The 23,428-nt window shown below is 35.0% G+C and overlaps 1 protein-coding gene across 4 annotated transcripts in view; it reads right to left on the bottom strand.

Annotated features, from left to right (window-relative positions):
• The window catches only part of FRMD6 (FERM domain containing 6), a 70,801-nt gene that overhangs the window by 12,829 nt on the left and 34,544 nt on the right, over positions 1-23,428 (bottom strand). For 2 of the 4 annotated variants that reach the window (XM_015596079.2, XM_006920195.3), the window contains 8 exons: positions 17,506-17,596; positions 14,541-14,620; positions 13,467-13,543; positions 11,135-11,321; positions 7,635-7,790; positions 4,305-4,370; positions 3,393-3,461; positions 481-655 (listed from right to left, as the gene is read on the bottom strand). In XM_015596079.2, the coding sequence (XP_015451565.1) occupies positions 481-655; positions 3,393-3,461; positions 4,305-4,370; positions 7,635-7,790; positions 11,135-11,321; positions 13,467-13,543; positions 14,541-14,620; positions 17,506-17,596 (901 nt within the window). Of the gene's footprint in view, positions 1-480; positions 656-3,392; positions 3,462-4,304; positions 4,371-7,634; positions 7,791-11,134; positions 11,322-13,466; positions 13,544-14,516; positions 14,621-17,505; positions 17,597-23,428 lie in introns of all 4 variants that reach the window. The other 2 variants (XM_015596078.2, XM_006920194.3) reach the window with 1 other exon arrangement.

Consider the following 23,428-nt stretch of genomic DNA (forward strand, 5'->3'; position numbering starts at 1 on the left):
CTTGGGGGCCTCCCAGCAGTCAGTAAGAGAGACTGGAAGACATTACATTTCTGTGACCTACCTTTACTGGAAAGAAGTTCAGATTGCCTATGGATAATAGAGCCAAGGTGACTTGGTGTACATACAGAGCTCTGAGATGCAGATAAACTTTGGCCTGCACCTTCATGTGGCGGCTTTTTGCAAGGATTTTTCTAGCCAAGTGTGGGGGAACTTTAAAGAGGCTGTACTCGAGAGATAGCTACAGGATGGGATAACCTCAGGTGTTTGGGATAGGTGCTGTGGTTGGTGGGCCTCAAGGCTATCCCTTGCCCTCTGGAATAGTGCTGAGATGTAAACAGGAACAGTGCTCTGAATCCGGAGAGGCCCAGTCCTCAAAACCCACTCTTCAGGAACCTAAAGCCACAGTTCACGGCAGCTGTAGAGTAAAAGACCATGGATAGCAAAGCCCCATTTGCTTCCCCATCCCAGACCCCAGAATACCTTCATTTTCCTCCAGCTTCCGGATGTGTCGCAGGACAGGCTGCAAATTCATGTAGAGGCGGTGGCTGTTGCTCAGGAGTTGCAGGAGGTGTCTGGAGCGCATGGGACACCCTGTGTAGTATATGAGCTTCCTGGCTGAGGGCAAACCATCTGGCAAAATCTCAAATTTCTTACCCTATGGAGGGAAAGCATAAATCAGATTCAAGAAGAAAAGTCTCTGATTTGCCAAGGTTCCCTTCATTTTTTTTTTTTTAGTAAGGAAAACTACAGATTCAGAAATAGATACATGTGCAGCAGGTCCTTGAAAAACATCATTTCATCATAATGTTGATGAGATGTTGTAGGAACTTAACTCTTGTTTCTATCTATTAGCTTGTGGTAAAACTGGTTTCATTATACGTCATTTTGCTTAAAGCCACTGAACCCATTCTGACATTAAGTGAGGACTTACTGTATAAAGCTCCATTCAAAGTTTATTGAGAGATAAATTACTGTTTTCCCTTTCAAAAATGTCACGGGATGGAGGAATCCAGGAAAAATCCAGGGAAGTGTCTAGCCAGTATCTTCTGGTAAACACTAACTGGGTATGACAGCTGAAGAATATCTTTGGTTTCTCTGGCTAGTCAGGCCACTTATATAATGGAGAAGAGAAGGGCCCATCATGAAAGCACTCTCAAATGCAATCCCAACACCCTTACTCAGCAAACAAATTCTAGAAGTGTAATGCATTCAAATATTTGTTAAACACTTGCGATGTACTAAACATTGCACTAGGCACTGAGAAAATGACAGTGAACGGGACAGACAAGGTCCCCACCTTCATGGAGATACATCCTGGTGGGAGAGATGGCAAATAAACACATAATTATAGTTTATGGTAAATTCTGGGGATAAAATAAACAGACTTATGATAGTGAACAACATAAGATACTTATTTAGGGTTTCGAAAAAATATAAAACCCCTCTAGCTGGCTAAAAGAGAGAGCTAGAATCTAGAGGGACATTTGGACGGATGAGACAGAAAAGAGAAAGAATTGTTATAAGTCGTATAAGTATCTATCAGTAGAGATATAAGGAATCTCATTAAGTCTGGGATTATTAACATAAAGTTCAAAGTTGGTGAGAGCTTAGTAAAGTTCCTTAGTTATGGAATACTATAAATTCCTTTAACTTTGCTAATAATGAATAGGGCAGCAAGACTACAAAAAGGAATAAGTGACACAATGATTCTCAGCCAAAGGGAAGAGATAAAGCAAAGAGGGAGGCATATTCTAATTGTACATTTAAAGTCGCCACAATGCAATATGGGTTTGTGTAACTCAAATAGGGATGGAATTTTTCACCTCTGAACTTTTCAGTTTAAAGAAACCACCAATGGATGCCAATGCTATAATGGTAATAATTGACACTTAATGAGCACCGAGCACATATTAACTCATTAATCCTCACAATAAGTCACCTTGAGCAAGTTATTTAACCTCTCTGTGCCTTGGTTTCTTCATTTCAAAATGAGCAAGTCATTTCAAAATGAGCAAGTTATTTAACCTCTCTGTGCCTTGGTTTCTTCATTTTGAAATGAAGAAACTTGCTCAAGGTCACACAGCTAGGCAGAGCTGGGAGGAACTGGCTGTGAGAAGAATCATCTGGGAAATTTGTCGAAGCAGATTCTTGGTCTCCAAACCACATCCACTGAACTAGAAATCTCTAGGAGAGAAGGATGAGGTCCCAACATCTGTTATCTTAAACATGCTCCTCAGGTAAATCTAATGTACAGCTGGATTCAGGAACCACTGAGCACAGGACCCTTAAAACACTCAATTTCAAAATGTATTTTATTACTACTTCATTTGGGACATGAAAGGACAGGTGGGGTAAAATTTGCTCATTTTCAAACAGCTCAGATCCTTTGACAAGGAGCTGGATGAGAGAGAGACAGTGAGGAGGAGTCAGGTCAGGCTCCACTTAATTTATGAGTAAAGTGAAATCGGATTGAATTGTGCCCAAGTAATTAATGTAGTCTGAAACAGGTCTTTTGACTAACAGGGCAGTGTGGAGTCAGTACCCAAATGCTGTTTGGCAATACAGCCCTTTATTTATATAGGCCATCTTCCTTATGGGAGAGAAGCCCATGTGTACAAATCCTTATCTTCCTCCTTCCTTTGTGTATTTATTTCAATAATTTCTGAAGGAAAAAAATTATGGTCTTTAATGGCCACTAGATATGTACATTATCAACTATAATTTTTTGAACCCTACCAAAAAATGGATGTAACTGGCAAAGTAGAGAAACAGCTAGAAGAATCATGAATTTGCTCTAACAACAAAAACAAAGTGTACCATTCTTAATATTCTAAAAATAAAATAATTTTTCCTGTTAAGAATTGTAGACTTTTCTGTATAATGATGAGTTTCAAAGAGTCAGATATTAATAGAAACATCTTTTTATATCACTCTTTATTCTTCGTTCAAAAGAAGTAACTTCTAAAAGAGCTGGGCAACCCCCACACTAAGAGTAATTTACCCTGTGATTACAGTTTTCTGTTTTGTAATCCCTCTGCTGTGGGCTTTTAAAAGTAATTCTATTTAATGAACTCTTCTTTTACTTTTCTTGCATTTTCTCTGCAACTAGAATAATTTAGGGTAGTATGGTGAGGACCAGACACAAAATTAAATTAGTAATTTCTTTTACTAATATTCTTTAATTTTAGGTTCACTACTGATGAGTGACAAGGATTATAGCACATGCATAAGAATATAAGAAAGCTAATTATCTTTACTGTCAACTTTTTAAAAATATCAACTTTTCTGCTAGGGACAATATTGTTTTAAAAAACGAGAAACAACAAAAATCCAAAAACCAAACAATTGAGGTGTTTTGTTGTTGTTTTTTTTTTCAGTTACTTTAAACTTACCACAAACACCAACTTTCCAACATTTGTCCAGGGAAAATCATAAAGTAATTGTTTCTCTTCATCTAAATTCTGTGGAAAGAATTATATATAATGCATATAGAGTTACTGATAAAACTGACAGACACTCTAAAATGGCTCTAATTTCTCTCCTGGAAAACTAAAATACATTAATTAAAATCTGAAAGAGGTCCTCAACTCTCTTGGGAGAGTGGCAGACAGTAATTAGGATTAGTGATACAATTTGTAGCTTTTGGTTCTTGAGTGACTGCATTAACTGGCCCTCTTTCAAGGCAATCTTTTCTCTTTTGTCTTATCCTTAAATTTATATAAAAAGTCCAAAAGATTCAGGCATTCAAGGGATAAGGCACTCAGACTTTCATAATTGCATATTTTGTCTACATCAAAGATAAGACACCCTATATTCTCTTAGGTCTCATAGAAAGAGGCATTTTCTCTCCCCTACTGATGGGTGTAGGATAACATCATCCCACCTACTTACTCGAGGGACAAACTTGATCAGAAAAATGTAACGGAAATTAAAATGCCTGGTCAGGCACTGTATTAACATGTTATTTTTCTATAGACAGTTATTAACGTTCCAGAGGATAAAAGAGAATATTTAAAATCAATGACACACCAAGAAAAATGTTTGAATATTAACGATCTGTTGGTGATGAACGTGGACCAATCTTTGGCTTGTTGTTTTCTGCTTTAGAGGACGCATTACTATCAAGGTTTAGACTGTATCACTTCATCTATCCTATATCATCCACATCTGTGTTAGACAAGCAGGAAGTAATGACCAATCCACTGTCAAAAATTGACCAGTGAACCTATCGCAGGACCACACAGGCACATTGTCAATGTAAGACATAGTGGATACTATCTGACACTTATTTTTCATTTACTAACCTGAAAAATCTGTATCCCCCGCATGGTCAATCCAAGAGTCAGAGAAGCTTCAATTTCTCTTTTATCCTGTAGGAATAAAATTGGATGAAAAAATATATTTTTCTTCTACAATGGACAATTTAGCACCAAAGAAAAGAAAGAGAAAGACATTTCAGGATTGGAAAGTTTCTGGTTTAAAATAACTCTGCTCATCTTACACATCTCTAATTTTCTACGAGCTTTAAGAAACTCAAGAGCACATAGTGAATCAATAATGGTATATTATACTTTTGAAATCCCTGAGATTTCAAAAGTATTAGTGTTTTCACCATATTAAATTCATTTTCATATCTGTTGATATTCTAAATACTTATGTTCCTGAGAACTCTAGTAAACAAGAATATTTTTGCTTTCACATGATTTTTACCTTCTGTCTTATGTTTAACCTTTTCTTAGGTGTTAGCATCTTGAATCTAATGTCGTAGCTACACTGTGAGATGCACTAGGACTTTCTTTACATGTTTCAAACCAGGTAAGTCTCTTAGCTTTGAAGCTAAAATTAGAGGTAAGCCTAAATATTTAAGGGTCTCTCAAGAAAATAGATAATAAAACCGTAAAAATTGTATTTTCAGTTAGTTTGGGAAAAAATTACTTATTTTTAAGAAGTTCAATTATTACTTGCCAAGATGATAGACCTTCTACCAGCTAAACTATAAACTGTAAAAAATAAAGTACAACTACACAAGGAAAAAATTCTACAATTAATAATGTACTCAGAAATTTGGCCACACCTTTTAAGTGCTCATCTGTAATAAGTGGATATAAAATATGAAGTTTAAAAAAGAAGATAAATAACATTACTAAGTGACTAAATTATTTTCATTATGAGATTTCTCAATAAAAACAATAAATGAATATGTACAGATCTTTATTACATTTAGTCCGTTTTCTCATCAACACAGTGAGAAATATTTTTCAAAACTGCATCCTCGCACAGAAAAGATAGAGCCTATTTTCACTATTTGGGCTTTTTCTTTTCTTTTTCTTTTTATACCAACTAATATATTTTTATGGCGAGGAAGCCACATATAGTATAGGTTTAAAAGGAGAAACCAATCCATCGCTATGAGTTTAGGCCAATTTCTCTTTCAAGGCTGTTCTGATTATTTCCTGAAATAAAATTGTGCTCATAAAAATGATGGTTGTGCATGTATGAGGTGTGTAGTACTGGAAAAGGGACACAGATTTTTTTCCCATTCAGAATGTTTCCTGTCCTCTGTCTACTTTACTTACATTTTATAAGCAGGCCTTAAATGAAGCGGTTTTAATGGCTGCCACCTGATTTCTTCAAAGAATAAAAACTCAGCCCATAAGGTAACAATACCTATTCCTTACTTCATTTAGTTACATTTTTATTATTAATTATCTTGTTTAAAGAAGACAAGAGTCATTTTCTATACCATATAGAAGTATTACAATTTAAGAAAATTTTAAAGATTAATTTTTACACTAAAAATAAATGGGGATATCTACTTCAGTAAAGGATTCTCTAAAATACTGATCTTCCCTATCAAATAAGAATAAAAAAAAAAAAAGAAGTAATTAATATTTATTAAACACCCACTAATGTGCCAGGCCCTCTATCTGATTATTTCAGATTCATTATCTCACAGAATCTTCCCAGCTTTGTGAAATGAATAGACGCATTCCCACTTAATAGATGGCCCAGGATTATAGTTATATTTGCCTAGGATCCCAGTATTACTGAGTGGTGATATAGGGTTTCTAACTGATATCTGATTCCAAAGCCACACTCTTCAATACATCAGTACTTCTAATACGTTTTTAAATTATAAACTGATTTTCAAATGTAATTTATTTGCATTTTGTCATATAAATTGAAGTGTCACAAATAAAATCTCTTAAGGGAAAAAAAATAACTCAGTCCTTTAGAAACTTAGATAAAGAGATTATAGGGAACTCAATTACACCTTTCAAAGATGACAAGGCATTAACAATGTGTCTCTTGGGCATGGAAGAGAGAAAAAAAAACCATCCTTTGGTTCCTTACCAAGTTTTCTGAACCAGCCAGGAAGATCACCAAGCAATATATCCAAACTACAGTCCAGTCTCCAATGGTCTACTTATGCTAATTTTACCACAAAGGCTTACAGGCATGCCAACAAGCATAACAGTAACAATGATAATGGTAATAGTATAATGATAATGGTAACAGCATAATAATAATAGTAACAGTTTAATGTCATGCTTAACATGTGCTGGGCACTCTCTTTGAAGCACTTTTCATCCATTATCTTTTAAATCTTCAGTAAATCTCAGAGACAGGGATGTTACCATCCCCATTTAACTGTGGGGAAACTCAAGCACAGAGGTTAAGTAACCTGCCTAAGATCACACAGTTAAGAGGTGAAGCTGGGATTCAATCCCAGAAGTCAGGCTCAATAGAAAACACTCTGAACCACTTTAGCCCATTTGGTTTGAGAATATACCCTTGAATATGTAAGTGGGAATTCAGGAGTTCTTGCCAAGGAAGTGACACTTGTGAAATAGGGAGAGGAGTAGGGAGGAGGTGGGAAGAGAAGACAGAGATGATAAACAGCAGTGTGTGACTGATTCCTTTAGAGCCTGGCCCCAGTTGTTATTTGGGTGTGTAACCTGTGACCTCTGGAAAAATGACAATAGTATACAGAGGACACAAAAGAGAGTAACAAACTTCAGAGAGTGAGGGAAACACAGAGTTCAGTGGTGAAAGCACACAGCTTGTTTTCAAGTAGACCTGGGTTGAATCCTGGCTCTGTCACTTACTAGTTTTGTGGTCTCTAGTCTGTTCCCACAACTGTAAAATGAAGATTACGGTTCCTATTTTACAGGGTTGTGAGGGTTTAAAAAAAAAAAAAAAATGTGCCCCATAAACACAGTATTCAATAAACACTAGCAGTTGTAATGACGTTCTTGTTATTAATTGATACAATGCAGGTATGGCTTCACTTTGAGGAATACTAAAAATTACTGACCAAACAAGTTGCCAATGTTACTCCCTAGGCAGAAATGCAGATTTGGGAAGAAGAAAAATAACGATTTCTTATCAAGGAAAAGCCAGATTCACAGTTTGCAGCCACTTGTTATCTCAATATTAGAACCATTAAAAAAGACTCCATCCTGCTTCTAGGCCCAAGGACTCCAAGACTGAATTATGATGAGAAACAGCAAGTCACATGAAACTTCTTTAAAAGCCCATTAAAAAGTGAAATGAGAACTTTAAATAAAAGTTCCTTCTGCTCAAGAAGGTGCAATTTTCTCAGAAGCTGCAGACTCACTGTGGTTCTGTACCTTATACAGTCTGTAGTAATGAACCGCAACGTCATCCAGTCGGACGGCCTCTTTGATATATTTAAGATAAGCCTCGGAAGCGGTCAGTGCAAACTGATCTTTGTGCATGTTTGGAATGTGCTTCAGGATGTAGTCCTTCCCTCTCTTGGAAACAACCTGTTGGAACACAATGGGTGTGCAATGCAACATTTGTTGGAGGGATGTTAAGTACTACCCTCGACCCCCAAATGACGGAAAGGACAGGACCTAAAACAGGCTCTGTAAACTGGCTAATTCGTATTAGAAAATTCCCACTTTTATTTTGTTTTCACCATCAGTTATAATACGAGGCTGAACCTGCTAATAAGAGAAGCGGCAATGTCAATTCAGCTGTAGTACTGCATATCCAAAAGATCACAAAAAATGGGAAAAATATGTCCTCTTGTCTTGAAACCCACCAAGAAAAAAAAAACATGCAAACTTGCAAAATTTTGTGCACATCATTGTTTATCCTTGCAATCGGTACCATGAAATACATCTCCTCTCAGCATATCTTCAGGTTCTGGATCCTACTTAATTCTTCTAAAATTATAGCCACAGAGTAGGAGTTTCCACAAGTTAATCCAAAGATGGCAGGGGACTGCGAGGAATTCTCTGAAACATGTTTGGTTTTTGCACAGAAGGCTGATATGAACACTCTGAAGACTTATGAGAAAAACAATTTCTTTCATATACTCATTGCAATTCATTGTTGCTTATATTTTCATCAGATAGTAGCCTGAGCTTTTAGATGTCAAAAATATACAGTATCCAGCAGCTACAGGCTCAGAGAAAGGTGTTGATTAAAGGTCCTAGCTGATTTCATAGGATTATAAAATGTGAAAAGAATTATGCAAGTGAACAAAAAGGAGAATTTAAAATCGGAATAAAAAAAATTACAGAATTTTTAGTTTTAATGTTTAATGTTTTTATAGATATCGACATATTGTTTCTTCCTAATGAATCGAACATGACAAACTACTGGCCAATTATCAAGTTTTGCTGAGAAGTCAAATTACAAGCTTTTCAGATGCCTTTTACAATCTTAAATCAGTACTTGTCAACTTTTTCAGGCCAAAGAACATATAGAGAATTCTCATAAGGACACTGTAGTAGTGATTTTGGTGATCCCAAGAGTTGAGGCCACGGTTATCCGGGCACTCTGGATTCCATCGTGCACTGACTGGGAAGCTCTGGTTTAAATGACCCAGGTTCAGTGAGTACTTGAAGACAACTAGGGAATGTAAATACAGGCTAATGTTGGTCCAACAGACATCGATATGTAAAAGCCTGACACCTTTTGTGGTTTCTCTTCAACAACAGAAGCACCATCAATCAGTCAGTAATAACATATATTGAGCACCTCAGTGTGAAGTGCTGAAGAAAGAGAAAATTGAGTCTTAGAGGATGAATAGGTGTTAGCCAGGAAAAACAGGGAGAAGGATATAAGAACTGGAGGAGAAAGGCTAGTAGGGCTAACTGCCACTGGAGGTGTGGAACACAGGAACTACTGGATGTTGCTACGGCATAAAATTCAAAATGGAGGACAATCAGAAAGGAAGCTGGAAATGCTAACTGCCACTGGAGGTGTGGAACACAGGAACTGCTGGATGTTCAAAATGGAGGACAATCAGAAAGGAAGCTGGAAAGGGTGGCAGGGGCCATATCCTGGAAAGCTCCTCAGTCATACTCTGGGGCCTAGGCAAGTGACAGGGGAGCCCCTGAAGGTTTAAATCAAGCAAAATCAACTCATCTATAATCTATAGAGTAAAGACTGAAGCAGCCACAGTGATGCCTCCACAGTGATGTTGTCAAGTACCGATGAGAGCTGGAACCTGGGAGATGGAAGGAACAAACATGGGGAGGGGACACAACAGACACTTAGAAACTTAACAACAAACACACAAGAGAATCTTATTTCTTAAGCTGGGTGATGGGTAATCAAGTATAAGTTAGAGGATGTTCTCTGGTTGATTGGATGTGGCAGGGAGGAAGAAGGGTAGTAAGGGGAAGTTCTGTATAACTCCAGTTTCTGGACGGCCAGATGGATGGCGGTGCCAATAGCTGAGATTAGGAACACAGAAGTAGGAATATACAGAATTGAGATGGGAAGAAGAATAACTTAACTTGGCACATTCTGAGTTTGAGATGCCTATGCGTAAAACAGTTATCTCATGGACACAGGGGAGAGAAACAGATTTGGAAGTTGCCAGCACACAGGTGGCTTTACTAAGAAGGGAAGGTGAGAGAAGCAGCTCTTCTTTCCCTTCCTCCTTTCTTTCCTGTGAATGGGGCGGTGCAAACCAAACACGTGTGTGTTCTGAGTGAAGAAGAGTTAGTTTGAATAGGTTAAGATACAGAAAAGAAGTTAACCGCAGAGACCTGGAGGAAGGATGGCAACAGACATGGACGGGGTGGAGCAGAGAAAGGACAGCTGAGATAGTTCCTGCTGGAACGGGGCTGGCTCCTCTCCTGGGAATGAAGGAAATAGCAGTCAGAGCAAGGAGTTTACTTAGGCGGAAGGTCCTGGACTTAAAATGGTTAGATTTAGGACTTATGATGGTTAGATTTAGGACTTTTTCAACTTCACTATGATGCAAAGCAATATGCATTCAGTAGAAACAGTACTTTGAAATTTTGATTTTTTTCCTCAGTATCATGTGGAATGATACTCTCTGGTGATGCTGGGCAGCAGCAGTGTGATGCGTCAGTTATGCAATCATGAGGGTACCAACAGGTATTCTACAGTGTACTGTGTTGCCAGCGTTGTTTTACTTCAATGCTTCAAACATTCTTCAGGCCGTGTGCAGGCTTTCAGCTATGTTCATTAACACTGGGTACCCATACAACCATTTTTTTTTACTTTCAGTATAGTATTCAATAAATTACATGAGATATTCCACACTTTATTATGAAATAAGCTTTGTGTTAGATGTATTTGCCCAAGTGTAGGCTAATTTAAGTGTTCTGAGCACATTTAAGGTAGACTAGCCTAAGCTATGATGTTAGGTTAGACGTATTAAACACATTTTGACTTACAATATTTCAACCTACAACGGGTTTATTGGGAAGTAACCTCATCATAAATTGAGGAGCACCTGTATTTGTTTTCTCAGCAGAGGAAAAGCTGTGAATTATCGTACCTTTTAAAGAGTAGTGTGTTTCCCTCTTCAAAGAGGGAAAATGCTGTTCATATTAAGAGTAAATAAGATCGAGGCCATATAAATGCTAAGAGAAGGCTGGCAAATTTCAAGTTCCTCCATATTTAGGATGGAAAGTAATCCTCTTCCACATCAGCTATAAAGTACATCAAGAGATCATGTGTACCATACTCTCGAGTTAAATTTATTTTGGGGCATCACGAAGGGTTTCACTGGCCACAAAACATCCGGGTTCCCATTTCTTGAAGCAACATGAGTAGCAGCGCAACGAACTAGAAATGTGCTAGAGTAAACATCTTAAAATTTGAAAACAGTGCCTACCCAAGATGGGAAGTAAGCCTCAGGCTCAAAGTATTTTCCATAGTGCTTATTCCTTTTGAAGTTCCCAAGATCAGCCTGGAGGGCAAAGGCTGCCAGCAGGAAATAGGCCTCCTCTCGGAGCACACACTGAGAATGAAGAACTTGTTTTCTCAGGTGCCAGTAATAATAGTATCTTGCTGCTCTGTCACTAGGAAAATAAAAGAAAACAGAACTCACATTCTGATGGAACAATCCAATGGCATGTAAACAGAACTCAAATCCTGCTATCCATCTGGTGACAAGAGCTCTTCTGTTTCGGCTCCCTCCTCCTCCCACCCTCCCCACTCTCTGAAAAGGGGGAGGTTATAGTGAATACGCAGACGGCAAAAATAACATTTTGTAAGGCCTGTAACATTTGATTCATTCAGAGAATGGAAAAAAAGTCTAAATCACTACGGTCTAATATGCTACATATTTCATTGAACAAGTATTAAAATAGAAGCCTAGGTATTTGTTGTCTGTATTAAAATAATTGTTAACGATAATGCTACCCATATATCATAAATAAGGACAAATCTGAGGGGATCATCCTGGCTTTAATGTTTTGCTATTGTTTTTTTGTCTTGTTTTCAGCTGAGCACATTACTAGTACTCTAAGGCCCTTTTAAAAATGTTTCTATTTATATGACCGTTTAGAAAAAAATTTAACTATAAATGATGTTTTCCCCCTCTCAGAACAAATGAACTGAAAAATGTTTTCCTTAAATCGTTTTTTATTAAGTGAATATTACTTTATGGGTGTGTTTTTATGGGCATATGTTAAGACAATCATGATATTCCTCAAAAATGGAAATGCTAATAGTGCACAGATTACAGTCCACTGAGGTCAGAAATAAATACAGTCCCCATTAAATATGCCGAGTAAGAAGTGCTAACTGGGGAAAAAATATGGTTAAGCTCCAAAAGATGTCATAGGCACATAGGACGCCTTTGTGATCAAAGTAAAAATGCAGGAAAAAAAAAAAAAACCCAACAAAAAACTGTGTGTGCGTATGCATTTAATGAGCTTATTATTATTAAAATTATTAAAATTATTCCCAATTATTTTAGGTTGAATGTTTACCTGAGATTCATAGATTAGTTGATAAAAATAAAAACATATGGGTTTATTTTAACCAAGATTGTGTTTAAGCACGAAGAGTTTAAAAATAAAGCATTTATGTAATTTTTTTCCCCTTGAGACAGAGTACTTCTTTTTATAATGCTGACCACATAGTGTTTGGACTAGTTCCTCTCTGGGGAAAAGGGCAGAAGTATAGGGATAAATTAAACATTCATTAGCCCCAAGGGGTTAATTAGTGGCTAAATAATATATCTTCCTCTTTCCAGATTATTCCATACTTAGTAGGTAAATTGAGTAAAAATTTTTCATAAACTTGGAATAACTAAAAAGTTTCTCAGCCTTTTTTACTTTTTAAATTTTAATGTGGCAATGATATAGATACCAAGAGAGAAATCTCACATATAACTCATTAGCTAAATGTATCTTTGTCTCTTTCATATGGAGTTTCTCAAAATTTAAAAATAAATTAGTAAAACAGTTCACATTTCCAGTAGATTCTATCAGCCAACAAAATCACTTCTGAAAGTTTCCAGCACTGAATCCTCCTAAGCAAATGATAAACTGACCCTGAGTTTGTATCATGAGCACAGTATTGTTCATCTAGAAAAAGAATCAATTACCTGCCGTTGCCAAACTTCATCTAAGATTCTCACAGGGTAATTCCACTGGGTGTAATCTTAGCTTTAAAGCTACTGCCAAGGCAGAAGCAAGACCCCAAAGTGAAAAGAAAACCAGGCTATATAAACACCCATGCATTTTTACAGGAGAGGCTTCTTGCTGCTGCCCCATTCCCCATCCCACCACCAGAAAATAATATAATCTTTTAATCGGTCTCTCCACTCTTCACAAAGTGCCAGTTTCCTCTTGAATGAAATATCTTTTTAGTGACTGAATTGTTACTGAAAATGTGGAGTATAGAAAATGTGAGCCAGTGATATTATTATTAACATTTTCATCAACAGTCTAACATGATCATTCATTCATTCATCCAACAAATATTTACTGAGTGCATACTGTACCTCTGGTGCAGAAACTGAAGATACAACATGAGTGTGCAAAAAGATCTAAAAATCAAAAATCCTGCTCTTACAGAATTTATAGTCTAGCAGGGAGAGACAAACAATAAATATGAGTATTTTATTTGGTTAGAAGTATTTGATACGGTTTATTTATGTTAGAAGATGAGTGCTGTTGGGAATAAAGGTTTAGAATCTCTCCCTGTCCTCATACCTGATCAATCTGCCATTTTCTACGTAATACTGCACACGGAAGTGGATGATCATAGGAGGTCCAAACTGGTCAATACCCTGAAACAAAGACACAAAAAATCAAGCTATTTTTAGTTACTTCAAAAATAGATTTCAAAAGTAACAAAATACCATTATCGACAAGACACTTTTTAAACACTGAAAGGTTTTCTCTACTTCTAATGAGTGGGGCCTTACAGTGGGTAGACAATTGTCTCATATGGATACCAGGTTCATGCAAAACCAGGAAGTTATCATCCCTGTAGCTGATACTCATTCACTGTAATGTCAATGACAACATAAGGGAAGATAAAAATAAATGCCAGTGGAAACTTCTAGCTGAGATCCAGCTCCTCCCTCAGCTCTGTCCCCTGTGGTGACCATTTGAACCTCATTACAAACGTTCTTATTCCTCTGACATTCCACATGCCAAATTCTAATATGCTGTTTGTTTATTTAGACATCCATGTTCCTTACCTTGTAGTTGGCTTTGAAGTAGCCTTCTAGTTTATTACAAGAATTCTTAAATACAAATCAAAGGAACTAGGATTAAACACTGAGGATTTATTCCTGATTTTCTACGGTGATCCTAAAATCACCAGGTAAATTCCCTGTGAATGCTGCCTCATGTAAACAGAATTGATGTTTACTAAATAAAAGCACCAGTACAATAAAGTGACAAAAATCAAATGTAAGGAGAGTAAAAGTAGATTCAAAAATTGTTAATAATATTTAGATCAGTTTTGACAACAGCCCCAGAAGAGGAACACATACTTTTGCCAAGCTTTACATTTCAAAACATCTCAAGATTACTAAAAAGTGATTATCCAACATTACTTAAACAGATATCCAAAATCTATTATTTCCTATGAAATATTAATACTTCATCAATGTGACATTTTAGGACTTATATAATTCATTTCCCTTTCCCATTCTCTACTATATAAAATATTAAGATATTTTTCTAATGTAAAATAGTTAAAATAAACCTTTTGAAAAATCAAAATAATTTTGCTCATAAATGTAACCTCACCCAAGTGACTTCGTATTGTCGTACCTTGCTGGCTTCTTTCTTCCATTCTTTTGGACAATACTTATAAAGCTTTTGTGACAATTCCATATACACATGTTCATTATCTGCACATTATAAAAAAGGAGACAAGGTTAGATTTTTTTTAAAGAAAAGAATACATAAAGAAACAGGTTTTTAAAAGCCTCAAGATTTGTGAATGTACTCTAAATGCACATACTACCAAGAACACCCAACATGATATTAAATGATAATAAGTTCTGTGGGCTAGACATTAAGGAGATTCTTTATGAATTATTTTGCTTTTGCAATACAGAAAACATACTATTAAAAATATTTAATATTTAGAAAAAGCATTAGTTTCAACTCCTGCTTTTACTTAGTTTGTAGGATCATTTTAGCTTATAGTGTAACTTCTAACATGGGACAGTACTTGGTCTTACAAAAACGTGCTTTTGTTTTGCTCACTGAAGATTCTTCTCATAGGTGTATAGTAATGAAACAGCACAGAAACATCATCTTAACTGCTGTATAAGAAATGAGAGAACATCAACGATGATGGCACATTTCCCAGGGGAGGAGCCTGACCCATTCTTTGTGAAGAATAGTCCCCAAGACTATTCCTTCCGTGAGTTCTCCATGTAAAACACAGTATGACAAAATGATAAACCATTACTCACACTGCCTTTGGGATTGATTTTGTGGGAAGAGGAGAAGAATCTTATGCAAAACAAGAATGAATGCCAAAATAGTTCTTCAAGGAAATGATGTTCTTAAGATGAATAGAAAATAAGACTGCTAAAAACCCATGTTAAAATGATCTAAACATGTGAAAACAAGCTAGTAAAAAATATAAAAATTTCATACTTCCCAAAGAGAATCTTTTAAAAGATTTATTTCACAAGAAAAGCCTTTGGCATTCTTATTTTTTACAAAGTTTTAAATCTTTTTTTTTTTTTTTTTTTAAAAAAAAAAAGCGTATCCCTTCTTCTCTAACCCTCATTAAGGGGCAGGCTCATAGAACACTCTGCATAAAAATGTGTTAAATGTGTCTCTTTGACTACTCCAAGGACAACATACTTGCCCACACTGTCACTCCTGAATGAATGCTGGAGTTTGACTGGAAACACGCCATAAGAGAACAGGAAGGGTAAAACTACACTTTTTCTATAAATGGCAATATTAAGTCAACAAATTTGAATAAAATGGATAAGAAAAAGGTCCCAGAGACAGAAGTGTTTTTTAAATCCACCTATCGAATCAATTAACATATCTCCCATCTCTCATATGTTACTGATTAAACATGAAATAGGCAAGACTAGACAACTTTCCCATTGAATCTGATTTGTGTTTGGCCTGAGTTCCCATGTGAAGAAGCAACATAGTGAACAGAACTGAGACTATTCACCATAACAGCTCCTATGTAGGTTTAAACTACCACTATGTCTCTACCATCTGACCATTTGACCATGACTTTATACTTGAATTCTCAAGCACACATCAATCCTACAAAGCAGGTGTACAGTAATTCCCATTTGACATGTGAGAAAGTTGAAACTGAAAAAAAGTCAAGTGATATGTCTAAAGTCACACAACTAGCTAGTGGTGGAACTGGAATTGGAACCAGGTCACCTGATTCTTGTTCCAAGGTTCTTTCGCCATATTACAAACTCTCTTTAAAAAAAAAAATCTTAAAAACTCTTATTTTGAAACATAAGGAAGCTGTAAACTGGTTGTATTAGACTGACTTGTTGGACAATGAATCAATAGTCTGGCTGTAGCTGTACTAAGAAGAATGAACTTTGAGTGTAGAATAAAAGTAGTTATTCAGAATCTACAGGGCATCTTATTTCTTCTAGACCCTTTCTTGAAAGAGTGACTGAGGTATGCACTAATACAAGGATGGAGCTGAGCATTTGTGTTTTTATTGCTTTAACTACCACAGGAAGAAAATGAAGAACAAATGGTTGATTCATAGGTTTCTGATGTTCCTCCCTGCTTCATGCTCTCTGGTCTCACCGAAAAAGACAACTGAAAACAGTTCACATTTTGGAGGAGAAGGGCCTTGTTTATCAGTTGATCATGATACATTTTCAACCTGAAAGATCTAAGCATTTTATCGTACTAATCAGATTCTCAAGATATCATAAACCTTTAGATTTAAACCAATTTCAGCAGTAGAAAATAATAATTCATATCCAATATAAAAACATTTCACAAAAAGTATCCTTGAAAAACTGAGCAAAGATATGAAAGGTTTTTGGCATCTAAAAGATTAGAGAAATTTTAAAATATGATTTAAAAAAAGAAAGCTTATAAGGAATGGCTACTGGTAAATCCTGGGAACTTAACTCTAAGATGTTATGGGAAGAGAAAGCTTATATGAAGCCTTTTACTTAAAAATATTCTCTACATAAATTAAAGTACGCAGAAGGAACTGATACTATGTCTCAAAATCATACATTCTGACTGGAAAAGAAGAGAAGGTCACAGTAAAGAGGGAAAAACAGCAAATAAGAGTAAATTATAGATCACTTTGTTATACAGTCAATAGCAAATGAATTTGAATAGAGGAAAGTCAGTTTTATTGTGTCTAAATTTCTTTTAATGTCAAAAATTATATTACAAATTAAATTAAGGAAACATCCAAGCTAATGTCCTACTAGTTCCAGCTGCTCCCTCTGTGCAAGGAAACAAAAATCAAGCTTGGTTCATTAAAACAAAAGAGCAAACACATAAAATTCAAACTCCTAAAGAGGAAACAATTTTTAAGTTTGAACTATATTAAATACATGATCTAAAGTTCTAAATTTTATAAGATATACACAAGAGTTAATTTAAAAAAAATGAATACTAGACTAAAAATGACCAGTTTATGAGTATTTTCATAATCACAATTTTATAATGTATGCCTAATTTAAGTTACAGTTATAAAACATTATTTCCTTAGGGATAGTTGATTAAATCCATCAGAGATAAGAATAAGACTTACTCTGTATAACACTGAGTCCAAAGAGGTGACAGTCCTTTAGCCTGAGTAAGTCACATACCTGGACCAGCAACTGGTGACACAGAATTTTAACCTGTAAGGAAAAAAAAAAAAAAACATAACTTGAAATAATAATTCAACCAAGTCACCAAGTCTACATAATATGCCACGATTAGGCAATTTAATGCATCCTAAATATATTCCTTGAAAGGACAAGCTGACACAACAAAATAACTGTTGGTTTATGGAAATCATTTACATTAATCTGTGACCGTGTTTCAATAATAATTATTGGAATACAAATTTTTACAACGTGGCAATAAAGTACCAATGCAGTCTTGTACAAGACTCATAAATCTTATGATACACGGACAAGGCCTCGGTCTAAACCTATAGTGCATGATAAAATTTTCAGAAGGAATCCAAAATAGCCTAGTCACATTATCAAAAGTAGTAACTACCACGTATATTTACAAGGAAAATTTTCCTCTTGATGGTCTTAGCAAAATACTATATACTATACAATGAATTAATTCCTAGATTTTATTTATCTTAAATAATCACCTTATTGTCTTAACTTTTAGGTACCTAAACCAGGTTCCTTTTCTGAATTCTAGTATAATTCAAACATCATAAAACCATATTAATCTGGAACTCTGGGGATAAATTATTCTGAAAAGTCACATGCTGAATGATAAAAGTCTTTAAAAGATATAGTTTTAAAACTTCTCAAATGTTTAATGAAGTGTTTTGAGGGATATTAGCTCTGCTGAGTTAGTCTTGTTGAATTCAGAATCGCTAAAGCTTACTAGAGTTGAGATTGACTTTAAGAAACCATACAGGTCAATTTCTTCATTTTATAGAAGTAGAAAATAAACCCAGAAAGCTTAAAGTCATATAGTTAGTAGTGGCAAAGGCAACAACTCAAAACTTTGCTCAATTGTGTATTATAACATTTTATGTGTATATTAAAATATGTGCAACATGACAGTTTGTCATTTTAGCTATCTATTTTATATGTAGGATTTCTCCTCTCATTTGTACTATCACTTACAAATTCTGTCTTCAATGATAGTGATGCCAATCACAGTTTTAAATATTATGAATTCTAAAGTAGTTAACTCTGAATTAATGACCTTTTATCATACCTTAATATGTAACTCAGATTCAGAAAATAAAAACATGCTGAGATAACTGAAAGCCAAACAATTCAGAATTGTGATAATGACAAACGGAGTAAGAGAAACAGGTTGACTACTCTTTTCCACGCTAACTACTAAATGGCAACTAATCTAAAGCACCGTATCTACTAGAAAGTGTAAAAGGTGTTTATGAAAGGCCAGAGCAGCACAAATTCAGCTGTTTAGAAACACCAGGAACTCATTGAAGCTGAGACAGTGTCTTATTTTATATTCAAGATATATATGCACTCAGTAAATGTTTGATGAAGGAGAGCCAAGAGTCTGATTTCCCTGTGGGCTCCTTACCTTCATTCTGTTCCATGACTACAGACTCCGATTCACTGAGCAGTAAGCATCATTTTATAAAAGTACCATTCAAGAACTTAGGGAAAATGTATTAATGCAAACCCACCAATACTACTGAGAGAATATATTTGCCAGTAGGAAATCGTTATCATCTTCATTCATTAAAAAGACTTTGGATTTTGAATTTTATACTACCATAATTCCACTTTACAAATAAGTTGAAATAAATAGAATGATAAAGGAAAAAGTCACTTGTTATATAAAAATGAACTGTATACTACAAATTTGTGACAAAATATCATAGTCTAGGGCATCTTAAATCCTTAGTTTTGACTATATTTTAAAATGTAATATACAAAGCACTCAGGATAAAATGTGATTAAAAGTTAATGGAAAAATTCTAAAACACAAACTGCATATAAACTATGTTGTATTGTGTAACTGGTGTTCAACTAACACCGTACATTTCCTCCATACATCACACATAATTATTGCTATTCTGTGAGATTAAATCAAGTATTTGAAGCCTACTGATAAAGCTCTTTAAAAACTATCAAGTAAGCACAGCCTTCTTATTTAAAAACTACAATTAAATAAGGCTATGGCTCTGAAGTCTTACCTGCTGTGAAAACAAGCTTGAGATTTTTGTATTGGCATATTATGAGTCTTTAAGGTTACATGTTAGCTGATTGTGAAATTTTTCAAGTTCTTTAAGCTTCAGGAGCAATGAAAACTTTAAAAAAGTGCTATAGAGTATGAGGTATTAAGAATAAGAATTAAAGCATTATCTAAAAATATACTCTATATGGAACTTTTTAATAATACAGCTTTTGATTTTAAATGTCAATGATTTGTTATTGGTCAAGAATGTTTAAAATATGTTCCAGAAAAAAAGAACTGTTCACTCTAGTCTTAGTGAAGTCTTAGCTCTTGGCCACAATTTATATCACTCAAAAATTTGGTGGCTCTCACGTTTACCAATGATTTTATTTCCCAAATTTTCCAAGTTTTCATATTTAATATTTATCTGACGATTAAAATAATTCAAAACAGCCCATATTAGTTCGACTCATAGAAAATTTTGAATGACCAAAGCACAAAATTTACCCCTCATGCAGAAAGACAACATTCTATCAACTACATTTGTCAGAGAACAAACTTTCTTTGTTTTAAAAAAAAAAACAAAACAAAAACTCTTTAGAAATGATTAAAAAATAAATCAGACCATTAATGAAATAGTTTTTGCTACAGTTGATTTGTTATACCGCAAATCTACAAATATCAACTGCTAGTTTCTGAATACAAAAATAACACTTTGTAGAAAAAGACAGGCCTTTGGCAACCTTAAACTGGTTTCCTAGCAGTGAGGGGCCACCATACTCCTTAACTGAGTCTCTCCCTCCTTTGGTTCAACAGCCTGGGCATGGCAGAGAAGTCTACATGACCTGGAATAAGAATAGGCCTATCTGGGGTTAGGACTCTCCATTTTCATTAGTAGAGTTTCATTAATAGAGTACCCTAAAGAAACGAGCAAACAGCTCAAAGAAATTAAAAGAAGTGCTACTCTATGAAGCTAATTTACTGAGCAATTCTCAGGTTCTAGGCACTGCAATAAGCACTTCCTGCATGTTGTATCTTTAAATCCTCACAATGTCCCTGCGAGGAGAGTAAGATTATCTCCATTTTATAGATGAGGAAACTGAGGCAAAACAAACAAACAAACAAACAAACAAACAAACAAAAAACCCTAACTTGTCCAAGGTTGCAGAGTAAGTCACGGAGTAGAGATTTCTACCTAGGTCTCTCCTTAATCATGAGGATATATGGCTCATAGTCCTGACAATCCTGAAGGAATTATACTAATTATGCAAAAGAAGGAATTGAATAAGTATAAAATTAATCCTTGAGTAAGGAATTAAAATAATAATAGCAGCTACTATCTATGTGTCAGGAATTATGCTATATGCTAACCCTTAATTCTCACAATCACCCTGTACCATAGGTACGATTCCCATTTTATAAGCGAAGATGAAGCTGAGGGAGGTTTAATACACTTTCCAAAAGTCATTCAGACGTGGGATTTAAATTCAGATCTGTGTGTTTTAAATACATTAATGTCTTATCACTACAATATGGCCCCTCAATTATTATTCATAAAGGGAAGACAGAAAGGGAGCTAATATAAATCAAATGCCTACTATGTGCTAGGTACTAAGCAAGTTGGTTTTACAAGTGAGTAAGGCGAGTCAGCTTAAGTAACTTGTCTAAAGATCACAAAACTAGTAAAGTGTAGAGTCAAAATATGAATAATCATAACATTTCTGAACAAAGATAACTATATTATTACTACTAACAACCACCAACATTTATTTTCATTTACTATATGTCATGTACTTTTCTAAGGTCTAGGCAACTGATGCAAAGTCAAAAATGCAATCTAGTAAACAGAGTTATGTAGAGTCAAAGAAACTAAATGATGCTGGATAAAGGTCTTTGCCTGGGGAGCTTAAGATTATAAACTATCTATAGCACCTCTTTAGGGGATCTTGTTAAATGCAGATTCTTGTGTCCTACCCTAGACTTATTATAGCAGCATCTCCAAGGAGTACAGTGGTCTGAATATTTAACATCTCCAAATAATGCTGATGTACATTAAAGTTTTAAAAAGCACTGATCTACAAGAATGAATTGGGTATCTTTCGATCTGTTCTCCATCATTATCTTCCTCACCTGAGATTTTAGTATAAATAAATTTCCTAGAAAATTAGTCAATTTTTAGCTTTCCTCATGAAGTTAGATTAGTCTTCCTTCCACTTACCTGTGATGAGCAAGGTTTTTTATTCCATATCCTGTATGAATGCACACACACACGTATACATATTCTGCCAGGTGAAAAGGCAGAAATGGAACTGAGAGAAGTTTCTTAAGTGCATATGCTACATGACTGATTATGTACATTTTTTAAATTCAGTGGATATCGTTTTCTATAACTATATAAGAGAACTCAAATAGCACATTCACATATATAAGTAAATTACATTTTAATATATTTTGCCAGTGCCCACAATGAAATAGAGGGATATGTTGCCAATTTTTATTAGGTTTTAAAAACCAAATGCTGCAAAAATAAGTCTATCATTTCACATAGTAAAAACAACTCAGCTAGCCTGAATAGGAATGTAGCTAACAAATTCTGCCCAATGGATGACAAAGTTCATTCAAGGTTTGATTCTCAGATAACCCCTATGAGCAAAAACAAGGTTACATTAGTAAGTCAAGAAACTGTGGTGACTGTCAGAATAAAGCCAAAAATAATTATGGTAATAAGCAGAACCTTTTCATAGCTAAATTTTTTAATGGGGCTATTCATGTCATATATATTAAATATAACATTTAAAAATATTATCTTATATAGCAATTGGGTTAAAAATACAGTAGCATATAGCTAGGAAAACTTATTCAAGACATGCATTAAGCCAATTTTTTCCTTAATTCCATCAGAATACAACCAGTAAAAGAAGGAATATGAAAGTTGATAATATGGAGAGAAGTTGAAAAATGATAGGCATGATATTGATTGTCATAAAATTGTTTGGCAGTCTCCATCAAAGCCAAACATATCTATACCTTAGGATCCACAATTCTACTCTTGGGTATAAGCCCAGAAATATATACATGTGCATACACATAAAATATTCATAACATTTCTATTCATAATAGCCCCAAACTTAAAATAACCCAACGTCCATCAACAATAGTTGGACAAAGAAATTGAGCATATTGTTATACGATGAAAGATGATACAACAATGAAAAAGAAAGAATTATGGTAACATGTAACAGAATGGATGAATTTCACAGGCCAAATGTTGAGTGAAAGAAGCCATATGCAAAAGAGAACACACCACATAATTTCAGCAGCATGAAGTTCAGAAACAAACAAAATTACTCAATGGCGATAGAGGTAGAATAGTTGTTACTCTTTGGGTAGAGATTATTGACTAGGAAGACTCATAAAAGAGCTTGTAGGGGGCCTGGAAATGTACTATATCTCCAGCCGGATGATGGTTACATGGATGTACACACTTGCAAAAATTCACTGAGCTGCACACTGAAGATTCCTATACTTTGCTGCATATAAATTATAACCCAATTTTAAAAGTTGAAAAAAAAAAGTCATATTCCTCAATGTCCAGGTGAACTAAGAGGGTTAACTCTTATTCATGAACCATCAGTGATACCTTAGTGCTCAAATGCACAGCCTATGCTTGAAACTGACTAGATTTAGGCTACTATTAAAACAAAGATCAAGACGCATACTAAAAAGCTAGCAATTATTACGATTTCATGTATGTAGGTACAACTCAAGAGTATTTAAAAAGCAAATTCATATTATATATCAATAAAATTATATTTTAATAAAAAGTTTAAAAATAGCCA

This window comes from Pteropus alecto, unplaced genomic scaffold (genome assembly GCF_000325575.1).
Source record: "Pteropus alecto unplaced genomic scaffold, ASM32557v1 scaffold86, whole genome shotgun sequence".
In the NCBI taxonomy this organism is placed as follows: domain Eukaryota; kingdom Metazoa; phylum Chordata; class Mammalia; order Chiroptera; family Pteropodidae; genus Pteropus; species Pteropus alecto.